General features: G+C 43.9%; 1 protein-coding gene across 3 annotated transcripts in view; it reads left to right on the forward strand.

The window, feature by feature from the left end:
- Positions 1 to 19,606, forward strand: part of NUBPL (nucleotide binding protein like) — a 204,509-nt gene that overhangs the window by 82,121 nt on the left and 102,782 nt on the right. For all 3 annotated transcript variants that reach the window (XM_038756820.1, XM_038756819.1, XM_038756821.1), the window contains 2 exons: positions 2,878 to 2,971; positions 16,775 to 16,860. In XM_038756820.1, coding sequence (XP_038612748.1) covers positions 2,878 to 2,971; positions 16,775 to 16,860 — 180 coding nt within the window. The remainder of the gene's footprint in view (positions 1 to 2,877; positions 2,972 to 16,774; positions 16,861 to 19,606) is intronic.

Here is a 19,606-nt window from a genome sequence, read left to right on the forward strand (position 1 = left end):
GGGCCAGACCAGTCTCCAGATTTCTAGCTCATGTAGTTTTCTGAGTGGGAGCCCTGGCTGCGGGGGCTTGAGTGGGGCTGGGGGCTGAACTGACACCACCCAATCAATCAATCAATCGTATTTATTGAGCGCTTACTGTGAGCAGAGCACTGTACTAAGCGCTTGGGAAGTACCCAGAGGGGAAAAGATGGCCCCAGAGGGGAAAAGATGGCCCTGGGACAGCAGTGGCTCTGGTGGAGTCCTTATTATTATTTTTTTTAATGGCATTTATTAAGCGCTTACTATGTGCAAAGCACTGTTCTAAACGCTGGGGAGGTTACAAGATGATCAGGTTGTCCCACGTGGGGCTCACAGTCTTCATCCCCATTTTACAGATGAGGTCACTGAGGCAAAGAGAAGTGAAGCGACTTGCCCAAAGTCACACAGCTGACAATTGGTGGAGCCGGGATTCGAACCCATGACCTCTGACTCCAAAGCCCGGGCTCTTTCCACTGAGCCACGCTGCTTCTCTTATTGGGCAGGGCTGAGAGGGTCAGGTAATTTTCTCACCTCCTTCTTTGTCATCTTTGTCTTTTTCCCGGTACATGTTCGGTGAAATTCAGAAAGCCATACTACATGACATTTTCTATTCATATAAAACTAGGAGTGACAGATGATTTAGAATGAAATTAGAATGTGATGGGAGGATATGGAGACTGGGACTATTCCTTTAATAGCACAAAGTTAAGAGAGGCGTAATGAAGGTTTCCCTAGAAACTGTGACCCTTTCTGTATATCACAATAGATTTTCAGACGAGCTCGTTCAGCAGTAGGCAATTGTAACATATCTTTCCGGAAAGAAAATGCAATAAATGGAAAGGAAGTGTGTTATCTCTTGTTTTTTGTAGAGATTATTCACGGTCTGAATGATAGTCTTGATGATACGGTAAAGCGCGTGGAGGTAGGTGCAGTGAGGCAGCCTGCGTGAGTGGTTAGTGTGGCCATAAATCACATCACCCCAGAAAAACTCTCTCTAGAAAGAGCTCTCTCATTAGCTCTCATAAGTGATGTGCACTGTGCTCCATAAATGATATAGATCGATTTTGCATTCTTTTTATATATCCGTGTCTGACCACTCCCTTCACAAACATTTGCCCATTCGGAAGTTTTTATAGTTGCTCCTCTGAACATTATTTTATGCTATTACTTTATGAAATCCCCTTATTTTTCTTGTATCTGAACTCTCAGCAAAACATAATTTACCAGTGGAAATAACATGTAAGAAGCATCTGGAGACCCCAGAGATGCCTTAAAAAGTAATGCTTCTCTGGCCTTGTTGCATAAGAACCCAGATTCCTGGCAGCCAGTCTTATTTCATTATTGGAGAAGGTTAGCTGACTGGAACTAAGAAGGTCTCTGTATATATTTTTAAATCAAGGGATAATTGTTGGAACAAAGGAATATTTTTGGTTTCATGAGGCCTTGACAGTATTTCTCTTTTAAATGGAGAGAAACTGGAGCCAAAGAGATAAATGTGATTAAATGCCAAGGAACGACAATGATATCTTGTTGGCGCCAGTCACTTGATGTTCTCTGAAACATAGAGGCATGTGGCCTGCCAGTGCCAGGGAGTTTCAGCGCAACAAGTAACGGCTTCTGGAAACCTGTTCCTCTGGAAAACGTCCTATCTTTGGGCAATTCTTCTGAAATTCAGTTAACAGAAACGGAAAATGATCGTTACAGCCGCCTTTTGGATTAGTTTTGAAGGCTTCAGCTGTTGGCCATAATAGTGGGCTTGTTGGGTTCGTTCCTTATGTGCCATTCCGAGTTCGTATTGAAAAGAAAATACAGTGCCCTCCCTGTTATATACTCCCCAGTCAGGTGCAGTGGTGAGGATAATCTAAAAAAGTGGAAACGTCGGCCGGAGTCCTGACTGGGCATGACCATCTCCGCATCCGTTATGTAGTAGTGCTAGAAGTAATAGAAATAATGGTATTTAGTGCTTACCAAGGAAACCCCGATGAAAAAGGGACAAGGTCCCTGGACCCCATGGGACTCACAGTCTTAGAATAAGGGAGGAGAGGGGGTAATAGATGTTGGACACATATGGAGGGATGAAGGATTAAGAGCATGCAGAAAATATAAAAGACGAGGACAACTATCTATTCGACCAGAGGGATAGTATTGATGCAGACGAGCGCAGTTTTAGGCTCCTCGCGACTCAGCGGTCACAGTGAGGGCAGCAACCGAAGCCTGCTCTGTGTTGTGATAGTTGAGACGGTCTCATGCTGCCTTGAATTTCTCACTATCTTGAAGAAGAGAGGGAATGTAAGAGAGTACAGGAGTTGTAGTAAAGTATGGGAGAGGTGGAGAAGGTACAGGAGAGGGGCAGCCTCTCTCCCACAAAGCAGGCTCCACCGGTTTGGTGTAAAGGGAAGCTGTTAGTCACTGCTGCTGATGGTTCCTGACCCTCCTGACTGGAGATGGGGGATGACGGGAGTCCTGGTGATGTGTGGCCAGGAGTAGGTGGGGAGGAGCGGTCTCTCTCCCACAGATCAGGCCCTGGCAGTCCAGTGAAATGGGATGGCTGTAGGCTTTCTCTGCTGCTGCCCCTCATCCTTCCAGCTGGAGAAGAAGGGGCCGAAGAGTCCCGGAAGAGTGGGAGTGGCACAGTCCATCCCCCATGCGGTGGGCTCCAGTGGTCCAGGGCAAGGGGGCTGCGTAGTGTTTGCTCCCCGCTACCTGCTTCCCAGGCAGCCCTCAAGACTGTTACTCCAGATCCTAGGTGGTTTTCCCACCGAAACTGGCTCCCTATTTTATGTCCTCTCTGTCCGTAGCCTGCTTTCTTGTTATCCAGATGGCATCACCCTTGCTGAAAACATGTCAATTTTCTTTCAGGTGGACTGGGGTCACCTGGACTATCTAGTCATTGACATGCCACCGGGAACAGGAGACGTGCAGTTGTCAATCTCCCAAAACGTCCCAATTTCAGGTACCTTTAACTTCTTGATTCACCTCCTTTTAGAAACAGGCGAAGATGGTTTCTATGTCCCTCAGTTTTTAAAATCCCATGGATTGTATTAATGTGAAATTGTTCATTGAGGGCAGATTGCAAGTAAATAGAAGCCATTAAAGTGCCATCAGTGTGAGAATGCTTATGAACATTTAGAGAGCTGACAGCCGTTCAAAATTTTCAGACCATTAATCCCTTCGATGACTCCTCTTCTTCTCTCCTTGCTCGGGATGGCTTCAGGTTCTAGACTGGAAACTGGGCCCTCACCCAGCAGAGAGTCCCATGGGCTGTACTGCTCTCGCAGGTGGCCCCATTCTGTCCCTTCTTGCCAGCCCTGACTTCCTCTCCACAGCTCAGATACCTAGCCCTGTGATGTGCCATCTAAATTTACTAATGAGAAAGCCTGCGTCGAACCCCTTAACAAAATACTGTACCATGAACTGGGAATTTGGGTGTGGATTTCTGTGTTGGCTGAAGCAATACCTATCACCCAAGGTAGTATAGGATGCATTAGAAAAAATCTAGAGGGCTCTTCAAACTGTATGTATAGAGCCACAATATCAAGATCCCATCATCCGATGTGCTTACAGACGAAAACTCAAATGAAATATGAAAGATGAAGGGATCAGAGGAGAACATGCTGCATTCTCAGCTCAGAACTCAGCTTTCCACATCAGACAGACCACAGCTCTCCCACCTTCATATCCCTCTTAAAATCTATTTCCTCCAACAGCCCTTTCCCAATTTCCCCAGCACCCTGAGCCATATAAGTCAATCAATCAATCAATCAATCGTATTTATTGAGCGCTTACTGTGTGCAGAGCACTGTACTAAGCGCTTGGGAAGTACAAGCTGGCAACATATAGAGACAGTCCCTACCCAACAGTGGGCTCACAGTCTAGAAGGGGGAGACAGAGAACAAAACCAAACATACTAACAAAATAAAATAAATAGAATAGATAGGTACAAGTAAAATAAATAAATAAATAAAGTAATAAATATGTACAAGCATATACATATATACAGGTGCTGTTGGGAAGGGAAGAAGGTAAGATGCGGGGGATGGAGAGAGGGACGAGGAGGAGAGGAAGGAAGGGGCTCCTTCCTTCTGCCAGCTCTAGCAATTAAATATATATGCTCCCTCCTTAGCAGTCATGCATACATATTTATCTGCCTGCTTTATTTATTTTTGAATATGGTTCGGGAGGACTCGAGTGCCAATTTAGGGCAGAACAGGAATGACCAGGAGTGCTGGTGAGTTGGGTGAGTGAGCAAGGAGCCTGAATAGTCACTTTCCCCAAGGTCATCAATCAACAGTGCCTACTGTGTGCAAAGCCTTTGGGAGAGTATTACTGAAAGAACATGGTTCCTGCTACCAAGGAGCAAAAGACCAAAAGAACCAAATAAAAGACCTGTAAAGTCAAAGCAGAAGCCCTAATTAGCAGAAAAAGCGGTCCCCAAAATGTTGCATTGTGCCTTGAACGTATGTATAGGAGTCCATTATTTTTGAAGATTTTATTGATTTACTTAACAAATACAATTAAAAAAATTGTCTAACTCTGAGCTCCCTTTCAGCCCCAGGCCCCGCTGTGCCTTCTCCCTGTTAATAATGATGGTACTTGTTAAGCGCTTACTACGTGCCAAGCTGTTCTAAACGCTGGGGGAGATACAGGATAATCAGACTGTCCCACGTGGGACAGTCTTAATCCCCATTTTACAGATGAGGTAACGGAAGCACAGAGAAGTTAAGCTGCTTGCCCAAAGTCACACAGCTGACAAGTGGCGGAGCCGGGATTAGAACCCACAACCTCTGTCTCCCAAGCCCATGCTCTTTCCACTAAGCCACGCTGCTTCTCCTGTTAGTATACACTTATAGCGTGAGAGAAACTCACAGCCACGGAACCGATCATTAGGGTTTTCACTAGGAAGTGAGATGCGCTCTGTGATCAAGGGATAGAAAATCTCTTCGTACCCTCTCAGCAGCAGACCCAGCTCTGTCCCCCAATTGGCCTGAAAGAGCTAATTTAATCAATCAATCAATCGTGTTTATTGAGCACTTACTATGTGCAGAGCACTGTACTTGTACATATTTACTATTCTATTCTATATATACATATATAGATATGTATATATATACTATATATGCATATATAGTACATATATATACTATATATATGTACATATATACTATTCTATTAATGATGTGCATCTAGCTTTACTTCTATTTATTCTGCTGACTTGACACCTGTCCACATGTTTTGTTTTGTCGTCTGTCTCCCCCTTCTAGACTGTGGGCCCGTTGTTGGGTAGGGACCGTCTCCATATGTTCCCAACTTGTACTTTCCAAGCGCTTAGTACAGTGCTCTGCACACAGTAAACACTCAATAAATACGATTGAATGAATGAATGAATGTACTAAGCGTTTGGGAGATTATAACAGGTGGCTACGTGCCCACGGGAAGCTTACAGTCTAGAGGGGGAGGCAGACGTTAATATAAATAAATAAATCTTACGGCCGTGGAGCTGAGGGAGGGGTAAAGCGCTTGCAAATCCAAGTGCAAGGGCGACTCAGAAGGGAGTTGGAGAAGAGATGTGCCTTCAGTAAGACTTTGAAGGTGGGGAGAGTAATTATCGTTCCAATATGAAGGGGGAGGGTGTGCCCAGCCAGAGACAGGATGTGGGCGCGGGGTAGGCGGCAAGATAGATGAGATCAAGGTACAGTGAGTAGGTTGTGGCCTGGGGATGAGGTGAGAGAGCGCTTTTAAGCCGGTGCTAAAGAGTTTCTGTTTGACGTGGAGGTGAATAAGTAACCACTCATTCTGGCCCCAGTGAGCCCCAGACATAAATATGTTGACAGTGAGTATTATTGGCTTATAATTTTAGTTGGCGTCATTTAGTGTTACCGAACAGTTTAAATACCAGATGGATAGGCCAAATCTGAAGTAATTGCTGGAGGAGAAGGAGATAGGGTAAAAGGCGATAAATTAGCAATCATCATCTCTGCCAGTCAGAAGGACCTGAATTCTAATCCCGGCTCTGCCTGTGTCTGGTGTGTGACCTTGGGCACGCCACTTAAGTCTTCTGTGCCTCAGTCACCTCCTCGGTAAAATGGGGATTAAGACTGGGGCTCACAGCCGTCCTCCCCATTTTGCAGATGAGGTGGCTGAGGCTGAGAGGAGTTAAGTGACTTGCCCAAGGTCACACAGCGGACGAGTGGCGGAGCCGGGATTAGAACCCACGTCCTCTGACTCCCAAGCCCAGGCTGCTTCTCTCGGCTGCTCCGCGTCCGGGGCTGAGGGCGGGACTGGCCAAGCAAAGACAGTAGAGTCCAGGGGGCAGAGCCAAACTAAATTTGAAAACACCCTACCTTATTTGGATTAGGCTCAGCATCGCGCGTACACACGTAAGTACTCCAACTCATCACGGGTTAGATCTTGTTCATATTTACTATTCTATTTATTTTATTTTGTTAATATGTTTTGTTTTCTTGTCTGTCTCCCCCTTCTAGACTGTGAGCCCGTTGTCGGGTAGGGACTGTCTCTATATGTTGATGACTTGTACTTCCCAAGCGCTTAGTACAGTGCTTTGCACACAGTAAGCGCTCAATAAATACGATTGAATGAATGAATGCACACAGTAAGCGCTCAATAAATACGCTCGCATGAATGAATGAATGACTGCGAGCCCTCTGTTGGACAGGGACTGTGTCCAACCTGACAACCTTGAATCTACTTAACAAATACCATCCAAATACCATACAAGTGCTTAACAAATACCAGCCAAAGCAAAATAGGTGCTTTGTAGAGGATAATTCCAGTTGGGTGACATTTCCAGGAAGAGGCTTGTGCCTGGAAGAACCTGCATCAAGAAGTCACCTTTTGTTCCCTGGCAACAAGAAAGAGTTAATTCATCCAAAGTGAATTTGCCGTGTTTCCCTAAGTAGACTACTCCCAGAGAGCAGTTAATTTATTTTTGCTCCCATTGTAGCTGGCTCATATTACCGTAGAGTTTTTGCTTAAATATGTATTAGGTAAAATAAAAATAGCAAAAGAAGCCTGAGGCTGAGAGATTTGCTACTCCCTTTGATTTATTTTTTCTTATTCCTTGAAAATTAGCCTACTAATTACATCACTCAATACTCCTTAGCTTGTACAGAGTTGGCGGTGGGGGTACGTACTGTGATGGGAAGCCATATGAGAGGCTGTAAACTGGCACTTATAAGGGCAAAGAGGTGCGTTAGCTGATGGGATCTCGAAGTACCAAAAAGGGTTTCAAGCATCTTCTGTGGAAAGCAAGTCTTGGCAGTGGGTGAGCTTTCCTCTTTCATTAAAATGGAGACCTGGCTTGCAAAAGGAACACCTGCCTCGCAGTTACCTTGGGGCAATTTAATATGAATTCCACTCACAGAAAAGATTCTTCAAATTTCCTTTTTCATAACCTTGGGCAAGTTCTGAACAGTGAAATGACTCCATGGGGGTTGTAAGGGGAAGAGGAGCAAATCTGACACTTCATAAGGTTCACTAATATTTTGAGGTACTATTTATTTTTGCCCTCAGGAAACACAACCCTCCACCTTCCTTGGGGTAAAATGTAACATTTTTTTTGCCATGAGATGAAGACATAGGGAAAAACAGGCATCATGGGTTTGAGCCTTCTGTACTCTGACAATAACCAGGCTTTACTTGAAATCAGGATTAGTGGTGTGATGGTTACTCCTCTTATCCTCTTATGTTGCCAACTTGTACTTCCCAAGTGCTTAGTACAGTGCTCTGCACACAGTAAGCACTCAATAAATACGATTGATTGATTATCAACCAGAATGGCTACAATTTTGTACTTCTAATCAATCAATAGTGTGTATTGAGTACCTGTTGGAAGAAGAGCACTATGCTAAATTCTTGAGAGAGTACAGTGGAGAGGGGGAAAAAAAACCTCTCCCTGCCTGCCTTCGTGGAGTTTACAAGCTAAATGGGGGAGAGAAAAAACAGAGCTATAACTAGTATTAGCAAAAGTAAGGAAATTTGAATTTCTAAATAGATGTGTACATAAGTGCTACAGGTGCCTGTAAATACAGTTTTACAGTGCTATTTTATTTAACAGCTTTAGAAGTCAGCCCCAGATATAAATATGTTGACAGTGGTTATTATTGGCATCTAATTTTGGTTTGAGCTTTTAAGTGTGTAGGCCAAATATGAATTAGTAAGAGTAATAATTGCTGGAGGAGAAGGAGATAGGGTAAAAGGTGATGTTACCTATTGTTTCTGGATTTCTTCCTGTGTTTCTCAGTTTACCAAAGGAAGAAGAAATTCTGGCTTTGTCTCTTGTTTTTCTGCTTCTTTCTCAGGGAATTCAGTTTATTGGGTTTGTCCTGTTTGGCTTGTAAATTAATGTTGCCTTAAACTGAGTGGGATAGTTCTTTCAGGATACCTTCAGGGCACTTTTAATGCATACCGATGAACCTAGAGAAATTTCCATTTTTGAATACTTAGCTGCTCTTCCATAATAAGAGAGGATTAATAGGAGAGGATTAATCATTTGATGTGTAGCATTACCATTTCCCTGATAACTCTTCTGGAAAGTGTATGTTGTTAGTCTTGGTATCTCACCAGGTGTTCTTTTCCTTGTGCTTTCAAATGAGGGAAGAGAGTACAGTACTGTGTTGTTTCAAATGTATTAGCCAAGCAAACGTTATCCAGAGACCGCTCTATGTTGGGTTTTAATCTTGGTGTTTGAAAAAGAGCATAGGCTGCACACTGGGAATATTTTGGAGCCTTTATACTCCTTTCCTAGGGGAAAGGGGCAGTTAGAGGCACCAGTGACTTCACCGTGAAATGGGTTTCAAATTTAGGTGGATTGAGTGCTGAATAGAATGGATTACACAGGTACAATTCTCGCCCTTTAATAGAGTGCATTTTTAGAAAAATCCCACTCCCCTAGACATCAGTTTCTAATAGGCCATGCAGAAAAAAGGAAAGAAGTACAAACAGGGAACAGTTACCTACATTGTGTCGAGGAAGAGTACGAGAGACTTGGTGGGAATGAACAACTTGGGAGATTTGCCTGGTGTGGACACACCAGCGTTGGGGAAAAGTCTCCACTTAGGTCTCAGTCCCTCAAGGCAGACTTCAGAAAGGAGGTGGGACTTCATGGACTGTTTGAACAGTGAAGAGTGGAAGCCTAGTGACCTGGGAGCGAGGGAAGGGCCAGGTGTAGGGCGTTTACCCGTGGCTCGGAAGTGGGATGGTGCAAGGAAGAGTTTGGAAAGATGAGCGAAGTGAGGTAATTTGAGCTGGCTATGAAAAGGACTTAATTTGGATGATGAGGACTGTGGTCATTACTGGAAGGTGATGGGTCTCACAGAGAAGGGTGGTATGGTCAAGGAGATAGAATATTACACTTCTGATCAAACTTAGCTAAAGTGAAAAGGGCATTTTCTGAGCCCCTTCCTTCCTCTCCCCCTCGTCCCCCTCTCCATCCCCCCATCTTACCTCCCTCCCTTCCCCACAGCACCTGTATATATGTATATATGTTTGTACATATTTTTTTTACTCTATTTATTTATTTAATATATTTGTACATATCTGTTCTATTTATTTTATTTCGTTAGTATGTTTGGTTTTGTTCTCTGTCTCCCCCTTTTAGACTGTGAGCCCACTGTTGGGTAGGGACTGTCTCTCAGTGTTGCCAATTTGTACTTCCCAAGCGCTTAGTACAGTGCTCTGCACATAGTGAGCACTCAATAAATACGATTGATGATGATGATGATTTTCTTGCTCATGACGGAGTTGGCTCAGCTGCTCAGTGACTTCGGGTGTTCTGGATAGCAGCAGTTCATGACTGTTTACACATTTTGCTGATGGCTTTCCCGATTCTCACTTCCCTAATGGCCGTTGCTCTGCTGGCGCCTCTAACTGCCCCTTTCCCCTAGGAAAGGAGTATAAAGGCTCCCAAAATATTCCCAGTGTGCAGCCCATATTAGAGGGTGCCTTCTGGGACTTGGAGATCCATCCTTTGGGGAGGGTGGGTAAGACATTTCTCTTTAGTGACCTATAAAGTGAGCAAATTGCCAAAAGGGACCATAAACCACAGTAGTTTTTGCCCTCCCATTTGAGACTAAAGGTGAAATTCAAACAGCTTATCTGAACTGAGTTATTTTCATCCAAAGCTTCCTAGTAGTTCATAATTTTGATCAGGCAGCCGAGCAAGTCTCTTGACTCTCAACTAGGCAGTGTTTTGGCCAATGTCATTAGATATGCTTAGGAACGTTACAGATACGTTCAGCATTTGGAATGCTTGAAGCCGAAACCATTTTGGACTATCTTTCAGATGTGAAATTTACCAGTCAGGGTTAACTAATCCTGTAGGGGATTTGAAGGTTAAAAATATCCTGGAGGTTTCAGAGCCGGCAAATGAATACGTAATAGGGGCTGTTCATTTGTTGTACAGGCCTTCCTTCATATTTTATTAGATTTATTCAAGACAATGTTTTTTTTAAAATAAACCTATTGCATCCTTATCTTCATGTTTACAGAAGTGGGGACACGAGGATCTCGTAAGTTGAAGTTGAAGTCACAAAAGACACCGATGCAGCTTCCAAGAATGTCAGGTGTTGAGGTACCTCAGCCAGGAGTTAGCATCTCTAGGAGAGGGACAAGGGGCCCCTCACTGACACATTTATTGGAATGAAATATTCCACTCTGAGTTTAAAGCTTGTCCCGTTTGGGTGAACCTTGAGGGGTCAGATGAGGACTGATCCAGCAAAGGACCATCTGTTAGGGATAGGAGAGTTCTGGACCCATTTTGGGTTGTCTGTCTCTATATGTTGCCAACTTGTACTTCCCAAGCGCTTAGTACAGTGCTCTGCACACAGTAAGCGCTCAATAAATACGATTGATTGATTGATTGATTGATTGATTTGGATTGGACACAGTCCCTATCCCACATGGGGCTCATAATCTTAATCCTCATTTTGCGGTTGAGATAACTGAGGTACAGAGAAGCTAAGTGACTTGCCCAAGGTCTGGATTAGTTCTCATGACACCTCATCATCAATCGTATTTATTGAGCGCTTACTATGTGCAGAGCACTGTACTAAGCGCTTGGGAAGCGCTTGGGAAGCTTAGGCACCTGCCTGCAAAGGGTGTGGATGCCTCTAATAGACCCAAGAGTTCCCAGCTCCATCCAGCCCTGCTTCAGCCTTTCTGGCCACCGTAGAATATCACATCCTTTCTCAGCAGTAGATGCGATTTTGATAACCCCAGTGTGATTCTTTAATAAGCAAAATATTACCTATACTTGAGAGTTGATGACGACAATGGATTTGCCTTTGTTTGGATTGGCCAGTATTAAACCAACAATAACCAAATGATTATCTTCGCCGACCCTTAGTCAATAACAAGAGCAAAAATGGATTCAGGAACATTATCGTGAGGAACAGATGTTAATTGAGCACCCAGTCCACATGTCAGGGTGTGGACGGAAATATATATCCATTGAAGTTGGTTTGCTGTACATTGATACTTTCAGAAATGTCCAGGCTTTGAAATGATTTGGGCCAGTGTAATTCTGAATGGTTAACAGCATGACATAGTGGATAGAACCTGAGCCTGCAAGTCATGAAGGACCTGGATTCTAATCCCGGCTCCGCCACTTGTCTGCTGTGTGACCTTGGGGAAGTCATTACACGTCTCTGTGCCTCAGTTACCTCATCTGGAAAATGGGGATTGAGACTGTGAGCCCCATGTGGGACGGAGACTCTGTCCAACCCAATTTGCTTGTACTCACCTCAGTGGTTAGTACAGTTCCTGATACATAGTAAGTGCTTAACAAATACACCATTATTATTATTACTATTATTATTATTTTTATTATTTAGCAGTTCTCTAGGCTGTGATCTCAACGTGGGCAGGGAACGTGTCTACCAACCCAGTTTGTTATTTTGTACTCTCCCAAGTGAGAGCCTGGGCTTTGGAGTCAGAGGTCAGGGGTTCAAATCCCGGCTCCGCCACTTGTCAGCTGTGTGACTTTGGGCAAGTCACGTAACTTCTCTGAGCCTCAGCTCCCTCATCTGTAAAATGGGGATTAAGACTTTGAGCCCCCCGTGGGACAACCTGATCACCTTGTAACCTCCCCAGCGCTTAGAACAGTGCTTTGCACATAGTAAGTGCTTAATAAATGCCATCATTATTATTATTATTATTATTATTATTATTATTACGGTGCTCTGCACGCCGTAAGTACTCAAATGTTGATGATTATTGAGGTTCAGTGAGGAGAAAAGCATTGGACACAATGTCCAGAGTAGATCCGTTTTCAGCCCTGGAACTTCACAGTCACCCATTTCAGGATGGATTAATCAACTTGAACCACTTAAGTATTCCAAACACTCAGCCAAATTAAGGAACCCAAAAATGAATAGAATTGCCATTTAATAGGGCGTTTATGTGAAAATGAGCAGTTCTCTTGGTTTCTGCTTAGAATCCTTCAACGTTAACTTTTTATGTCTCCCATTACTACTGAGAAACAGAGGCCTAAAGAAATACTGTGAAACTCATAGGGCCCAATACTTTTTCCTTGGAGAACACAGTGGGAAATCTTTGCGGCTAATGGTTTCACGTGCTTAAAAGTTGTTTTTGTTGCTGCCTAGGTATCTATATGATCAGTAGAGGGAGCACAAGTTATCCCACAAACACCCGAGCCGAAGCGACATGATCGGTGATGTTGGTTCTGAGAGGTAAACTTTGTTAGCGCCCGTTGGCTTGGGTTCCAGAAGCCATGAGAAAAGCCAGTCCTTGCCAAGAAAGAATCGGAAGAAAGGGAGAATTGCCCTTTCCTAAGGGAATGTTGAAACAAGCTCGGTCCACCAACAGAAACCAAACGTTCAACGCTGTGGCTGAAAAATGGCGAGGCCAAGATGGATCAGGGTGTTGTCATATTTGCCTTTATAGCATTATGCGCTAAAACGTCCAGTCTTTGCTTTTCTCGGAAATTTCTCTGTCTCTCTCTCCAGTTCCCCCATCTCCTTTCTGTCACTCTTCTTTTCATCGTGTCTGTTCCTGTCTGTCTTCATTTTTCACTTTCCCTATCCTCCTTTGCCTCTCCTCTCCCTATAACTCTTGTCTCCCTTGGCGCCCCTCTCCGTTTCCCATTCTCACTCCCCTGTTCCTCTACCATTTGAGGTTCCTCAGTCCCAGATGTTTTTGTTAACCACCTTGCAGTGCCCTACCTCCCTTTCCTGGCCCCTCCCTCTTTGTCTGCCATTCTCCTGGTTCCTTTTTTGTCCTCATCCCTGCCCTTTAGCTTTTTAAAAATTGTCCATCCGCCAAGCTAGCTCTCTTCCTCCCTTCAAAGCCCTACTGAGAGCTCACCTCCAGGAGGCCTTCCCAGACTGGGCCCCCTCCTTCCTCTCCCCCTCCCCATCCCCCCCCACCCTACCTCCTTCCCCTCCCCACAGCACCTGTATATATGTTTGTACAGATTTATTACTCTATTTTACCTGTGCATATTTACTATTCTATTTATTTTATTTTGTTAATATGTTTCGTTTTGCTGTCTGTCTCCCCCTTCTAGACTGTGAGCCCGCTTTTGGGTAGGGACCGACTCTATATGTTGCCAACTTGTACTTCCCAAGCGTTTAGTACAGTGCTCTGCACACAGTAAGTGCTCAATAAATATGAATGAATGAGCGAATGAATGAGCACTCTCTCTTTCCCTCCCCCAACCCCCGCCAAACTCGACTCTCCCTACCCCAGTCTCAGTCCCCTGAAAGTATGTCTCATGTCTAATCCAGCCCAGAATTAACTTCCTGGATATTCATCCTCATGGTTAAATACCATGTAACCCCTCCTAACTCTTCCCTTTACATTCCTAATTATCCCCCGTAGTAACTCATTATGAACAGGTCAACCCCAGATCTATCCAAACCACACTAGAACTTGCTAAGGCTTTCAGCCTGCCAAACAAATTCCCTATTCTTACCACCCACTTACCACCGGCCCCAATCTTAAGCGGATGTCCTCTGTTCCTGGTGGTATGGGATTTTGTGAAAAACAATTCCGTGTCTGACCATTCTCTTTCTGATTTAATAAATATTAATCCTTTCTCTTTTTGGTTTGTCATTTAAGATTGAAAAATCCTAGCTTTTTCATTGTCGTATGAGCTACTCCATATCCCTGATCATCTTGGTGCCCTTCTCTGTAGAACTCTACTCTGTCCTTTCTATTCTGTCATTCTTTCCCTCCCCTATTTTCCCCCTTCCTCTGTGCTCATTCTTGTGTGCTTGCTCTCCCTCCCTCCCTCTCTCCCTCTCCCTCTCTTCCTCTTTCCTTCCCTCCCTCCCTTTCTCCCTCCCTTCCTCTTCTTTCTTTCCTGGGGATAGGGGTGACGGGGGGGGTATACAGTGAGCATGAGGGAAAGTGGCCGTAACTGTCTTTTTCACATTTGGAATGTTCCTCTACATATGTATACACACACACACATATATATATATATATATATACACACACACACACACACACACACACACATATATATATATATATATATGTTTGTACATATTTATTGCTCTATTCATTTATTTTACTTGTGCATATTTATTCTATTTATTTTATTTTGTTAATATGTTTGGTTTTGTTGTCTGTCTTCCCCTTCTAGACTGTGAGCCTGCTGTTGGGTAGGGACTGTCTCTATATGTTGCCAACTTGTACTTCCCAAGCGCTTAGTACAGTGCTCTGCACACAGTAAGCGCTCAATAAATACGATTGAATGAATGAATGAATGTAGGTTGCTGTGGGGCACGCCCTCTGGGATTTAGCCAGCATCTTTTTATTGCTGATGGTGAGGCTGGATCTCAGCACAATAAAAATCTCAATTGGGCCCAATTATAGTGGGCATAGAAATGGTGGACCTAGTGGGAGAATTGTGGAGTAGCCCATATAAGACTGTAAAACATTTAGATTTTAGTGCTCACTCTCTACAGTAGGGCAGAACTTCTTAAAGGCAAGTAGCACCAAAGGGGTAGTGATCATATTTAAGATCCATAACCACTAAACACATTTTTTTTTTCCTGTTAAATTTACCTTCTGAGCCTCAGTTACTTCAACTGCCAACTGGGCTATGATAGCAATTGAGATTGTTTGACGCTTTGAGATTTTCAAATGATAATGCACAATAAATAATGTTCTCATTATCATCTGCCTGAGTACAATAACCACTGTCATGTGTTTGGCACCAAATAAATCACATAAAATTAGACAGTGTCTTACAACCCCTTACAAGGTAATGATTGAGGAGAAAGTGTATATCCAATAAACAGTTGGAAGTGTACCTGGCACAGCAGACACTATTTAAAATGTAAAAGTAATCCGGCCTTTAAACTGCTTTTAAACTGCTTTTTATAGTCTGTAGAAGAGTCAAGTGTGATGTGCTGGCCTAAAAGTCCCCCTTTTAGACTGTGAGCCCACTGTTGGGTAGGGACCGTCTCTATATGTTGCCAACTTGTACTTCCCAAGTGCTTAGTACAGTGCTCTGCACACAGTAAGCGCTCAATAAATATGATTGATTGATTGATTGTTGGAGACCAAATGACTCTTCCAGGAGTGGTGGGGTGTAGAGGGAACATAAAACTCTTTGAGAGCAGGGATCGTGTCTATTCTACTCTCCCAAGCGTTCGATAAATACTCTTGATTAAATGATTGAAGTTGGTGGGGCAGCTTGGAGGAAGCTGATAGGGAGTGAGGATGAACGGGGTTAGGCAACTGGGAGCTAATTGGTAGACAAGTTGAAAATAGGGGTGTAAGAGGTATGATCTGTTTGCTGGAGAAGTGGGAACAATAGAAAGATTTTGAGGAAAGGTGTGATTTAGTCTGTGTGATGGGTGAGGAAAATAGCAGTGCGGCACAGTTGATTGTCAGATTATGAGGAACCAGGTAAATCGAAAAGGAGATGTTACAGTGGCCCTGCTACCATTTGCAAGGTGCTCTGTGGGCTCTTAGTGAGTTTTTATTGACTGATTTACTAAATTAAATAGCCCAGGCCTGGAGTAGTAGTTGGACTAGGCTTACGGAGAGGATCCCTTCTAGAATGTGAGCCCGCTGTTGGGTAGGGACCGTCTCTATATGTTGCCAACTTGTACTTCCCAAGCGCTTAGTACCGTGCTCTGCACACAATAAGCCCTCATACGATTGAATGAATGAATGAATTCAGGTATGGACTACCAGGTTGCTTAATAATTAAGCCTAAAGATTTCCGTTTTTCTTTTGAAATCTCATTACCTCCAGGAAACCTTCCCCGACTACTTCCCATCATCTCAAGCCCTATAAGCCCATAACGCTTACGTATTTATATATACCCAGAGTCATCACGTGTATATATTGTACATACTTATTGATTCACCTATTATTTTATTTCATTCTCTGGCTGGTAACTTTATTTGTATTCTTTCTGCTGCTCCCACTCTTTATAGATAATGTCTGTCTGCCTACCTCCCGTATTGAACTGTAAACTCCTCAAGGACAGGGAATATGTCTTTTGCTTCTTTGTAGTCTCCTGAGCACTTAGTATAGTGCTCTGCTCATAGGTACCCATTAAATATCATTCATTCAGTCATATTTATTGAGCGCCTACTGTGTGCAGAGCACTGTGCTAAGCGCTTATTGGTTGATTGTTTTTCATTTTTTAGTTCTTTAAAATCACTTCAGTAGGAAATTAAACTCAAAAGTAGTTTTGGAAGCAAAGCTTTCAGGACATCTTGAATAAACAGTATGGGTTTGGTTTTCTTTGTAGGAGCTGTGATCGTCTCGACGCCCCAGGACATAGCTCTAATGGATGCCCAAAAAGGAGCTGAGATGTTTCGGAAAGTCCACGTGCCCGTAAGCATTCACAAAAAAGAATCTCCTTTAGGGATACCAAAATGTGAAAGCATTCTATCTGAAGAAACAAGTGGTTTTTTTGAAATTCTTGGTGATCAAGAAGCCTAGGTTTGTTATTTAGGGTTAAATGTCAAAAAAAAATACAAAACGTGTGAAGTCTAGATGAGAATATGGGTAAGTTCATGATGACTGGTGTTATGTTTTATTTCAAACAACACAGTATTATGCCACAATACGTATCATATTGTGCTACTGTTTTTTATTGTTATCATTAGAATAGTATTTGTTAGTGCTTACTGTGGGTCAAACACTGTTCTTAGCATTGAGGTACATACAAGTTAATCAGTCTGCATGCTGTCCCTTATCCTACATGGGGCTCACAGTCTAAGGAGGAGGGAGAACAGTTATTAAATTTTCGTTTTACAGTTGAGGAAACTGAGGGCTAAGAAAGTAAATGACGTGTCCAAGGTCACACAAGACAACTGGCAGAGCCGGGCTTAGAACCGAGGTCCTCTGACTCCGAGACCTGTGCTTTTTTCCACTAGGTTACACTGCTCCTCAAAAGTGTGTGCGTTTAGGAGTAGGTTTCATATCAGCCAAGAAGCACTGTAGAAAGCTCTTGGAGTAGATGAGTCATTTTAAGACATCATCTCATGAAGTACTTGAAGCTTCTTTAGTTAAAACACTAGTTAAATGTATTGTTGGGAACCACTGGGGTAGATGGACTAGAGATGATAATTAATCAACGAGTGCTAGCCAACTGATTTATTGTAGCTATGACTACCTTCAGAGCTAGGTCCAGAGAATAAAACGAACATACCAAGGAATACTTGGAAGGATGGTGCTAATCTTTATTATTAAAGGTGATGCAGATGGTACGTCCTACAACATAATGTTTCTCGAATTATAATGTGGTTTTCTGTCCCCAGTTGTACTTCTGAGCTAAGTAGCAATCATGTCATGCAAATTTATATCCCCCAATCGGCAGTATTTATTGAGCATCTATTACTAAGCCTCTCTACTAAAATCTTGGGAGAGTGCAACAGAAAGAACCAGAATACATGTTCCCTCCGTTCTCTTTTGGCCCCATCCCTTCCCCTCACCCCTTTTCCTCGCTCAGGGAAAACATACGAAACATCCCTAAGAGGCAACTTAAACAAAAATCATGGAAACCATTCTTAGGTACTGTTACAGTGACTGCACCCAGGTTACTAGGCACTGACTGGATCTAAAACCTATTATTCTGGCTTCTGTGGCCTAGTTGATTGGTGTGCTGTTTTCCAGCTGTCACTTCCATAAATGCTCCTTATATTGGGTTTATATTATTTGGGGAACCCTGGCAACCCCCTCAGTTACCTTCAGCACTCCAGATAGACCACAGTAAAACAGATTTGAGGACTGAGCCGCAGTGCGTTTCCCTCTTTGCGCATGTTCCAGCCTGGCATGATGTGGCACCGTGTCACACGGGTGACCTCGCATCACCTGGCAAGAACAGTTTCAGGGACGTTAACTCTCAACCCAGAAGCCTGAAGAAGACCAAGGTCGTGCACAATTCTGTGCTGGGATAATACGTGGCTAAAGATTTCATTCAGCAGTACAGGACTGCAATCTCTAGTCAAATTCCGGTGCCCTCAGCAGCAGACTGTCCAAGGGCCCCCTGACCATCAGGGATATGGATTGTAGCTTTAGAAGACTGTTCAGCCTTTCGAGGGTCTAGCAGTCAGAGGCTGGCACTGCAAAGCATCTCGTTCTAGTCCAAACGATTGTGGGGGCCCTGGTTCATGGTGTCCGGGTCTTTGAGCAGCATCAGAAGCATCACCTTTGAGCCCAGTGAACAGTCATTAAAGAGCAGCACAGGAACATCAGTGCTTTCGGGGACTACAGTCAGCCTACCAGCGCTGATGTGTGATACCTGCTATACTACAGCACCCCTGGGCCGGTCTTGTGCTGAGATCCCAAGCAGTTACTAATTGGTGAGCAACAAATGCCTTAAAGAGAAGCAGCGTGGCTCAGTGGAAGGAGCACAGGCTTGGGAGTCAGAGATCATGGGTTCAAATCCCGTCTCCGCCAATTGTCAGCTGCGTGACCTGGGGCAAGTCACCTAACTTCTCTGTGCCTCAGGTACCTCATCTGTAAAATAGGGATTAAGAGTGTGAGCCCCACGTGGGACAGCTTGATCACCTTGTATCCTCCCCAGCACTTAGAATAGTGCTTTGCTTAACAATGCCATCATCGTTATTATTATTAAGGCCTAAGAACACTTTCAAAACGCCCGGGGAAGGGGAATGCTCAGAATGGGATAGTGTAGGGTCAAAAGGGCTGGAGCGGGAGCAAAGAGAGAATAGAAGAGACAAAAAGGGGAAATAGTGGAAGGAATGATAAGGAGGAAGAGGGAGACAGGCAGCCCAGACTCTCCCAGCCATCACTTCCTCTGCCATCTGGCAGCCCTCGCTCCCAGCCTGTCTGCAAACACACCATACTGGCCTCTTTGGGTAGCCAAAGAAAAGCCTGAGAAGGGCAAGTTCAACTTCATTTGTAATGGCAGCAGTAGTGATTACTGCTGACGACGAGGAGGAGGACGTGGCTGCTGCTACTGCCACTGTAGCCGCCACATCCTTTTCCCCCACCCCAACTTGAAACAGCATCCTTAGGGGTTCTGTCAGAGAAGGCAGGGCAGGACCCCTGGCAAAGCATGACCAGCCTTCATTCATTCATTCCATCGTATTTATTGAGCGCTTACTATGTG

The sequence above is a fragment of the Tachyglossus aculeatus genome, chromosome 14, assembly GCF_015852505.1.
Source record: "Tachyglossus aculeatus isolate mTacAcu1 chromosome 14, mTacAcu1.pri, whole genome shotgun sequence".
Taxonomy (NCBI): Eukaryota; Metazoa; Chordata; class Mammalia; order Monotremata; family Tachyglossidae; genus Tachyglossus; species Tachyglossus aculeatus.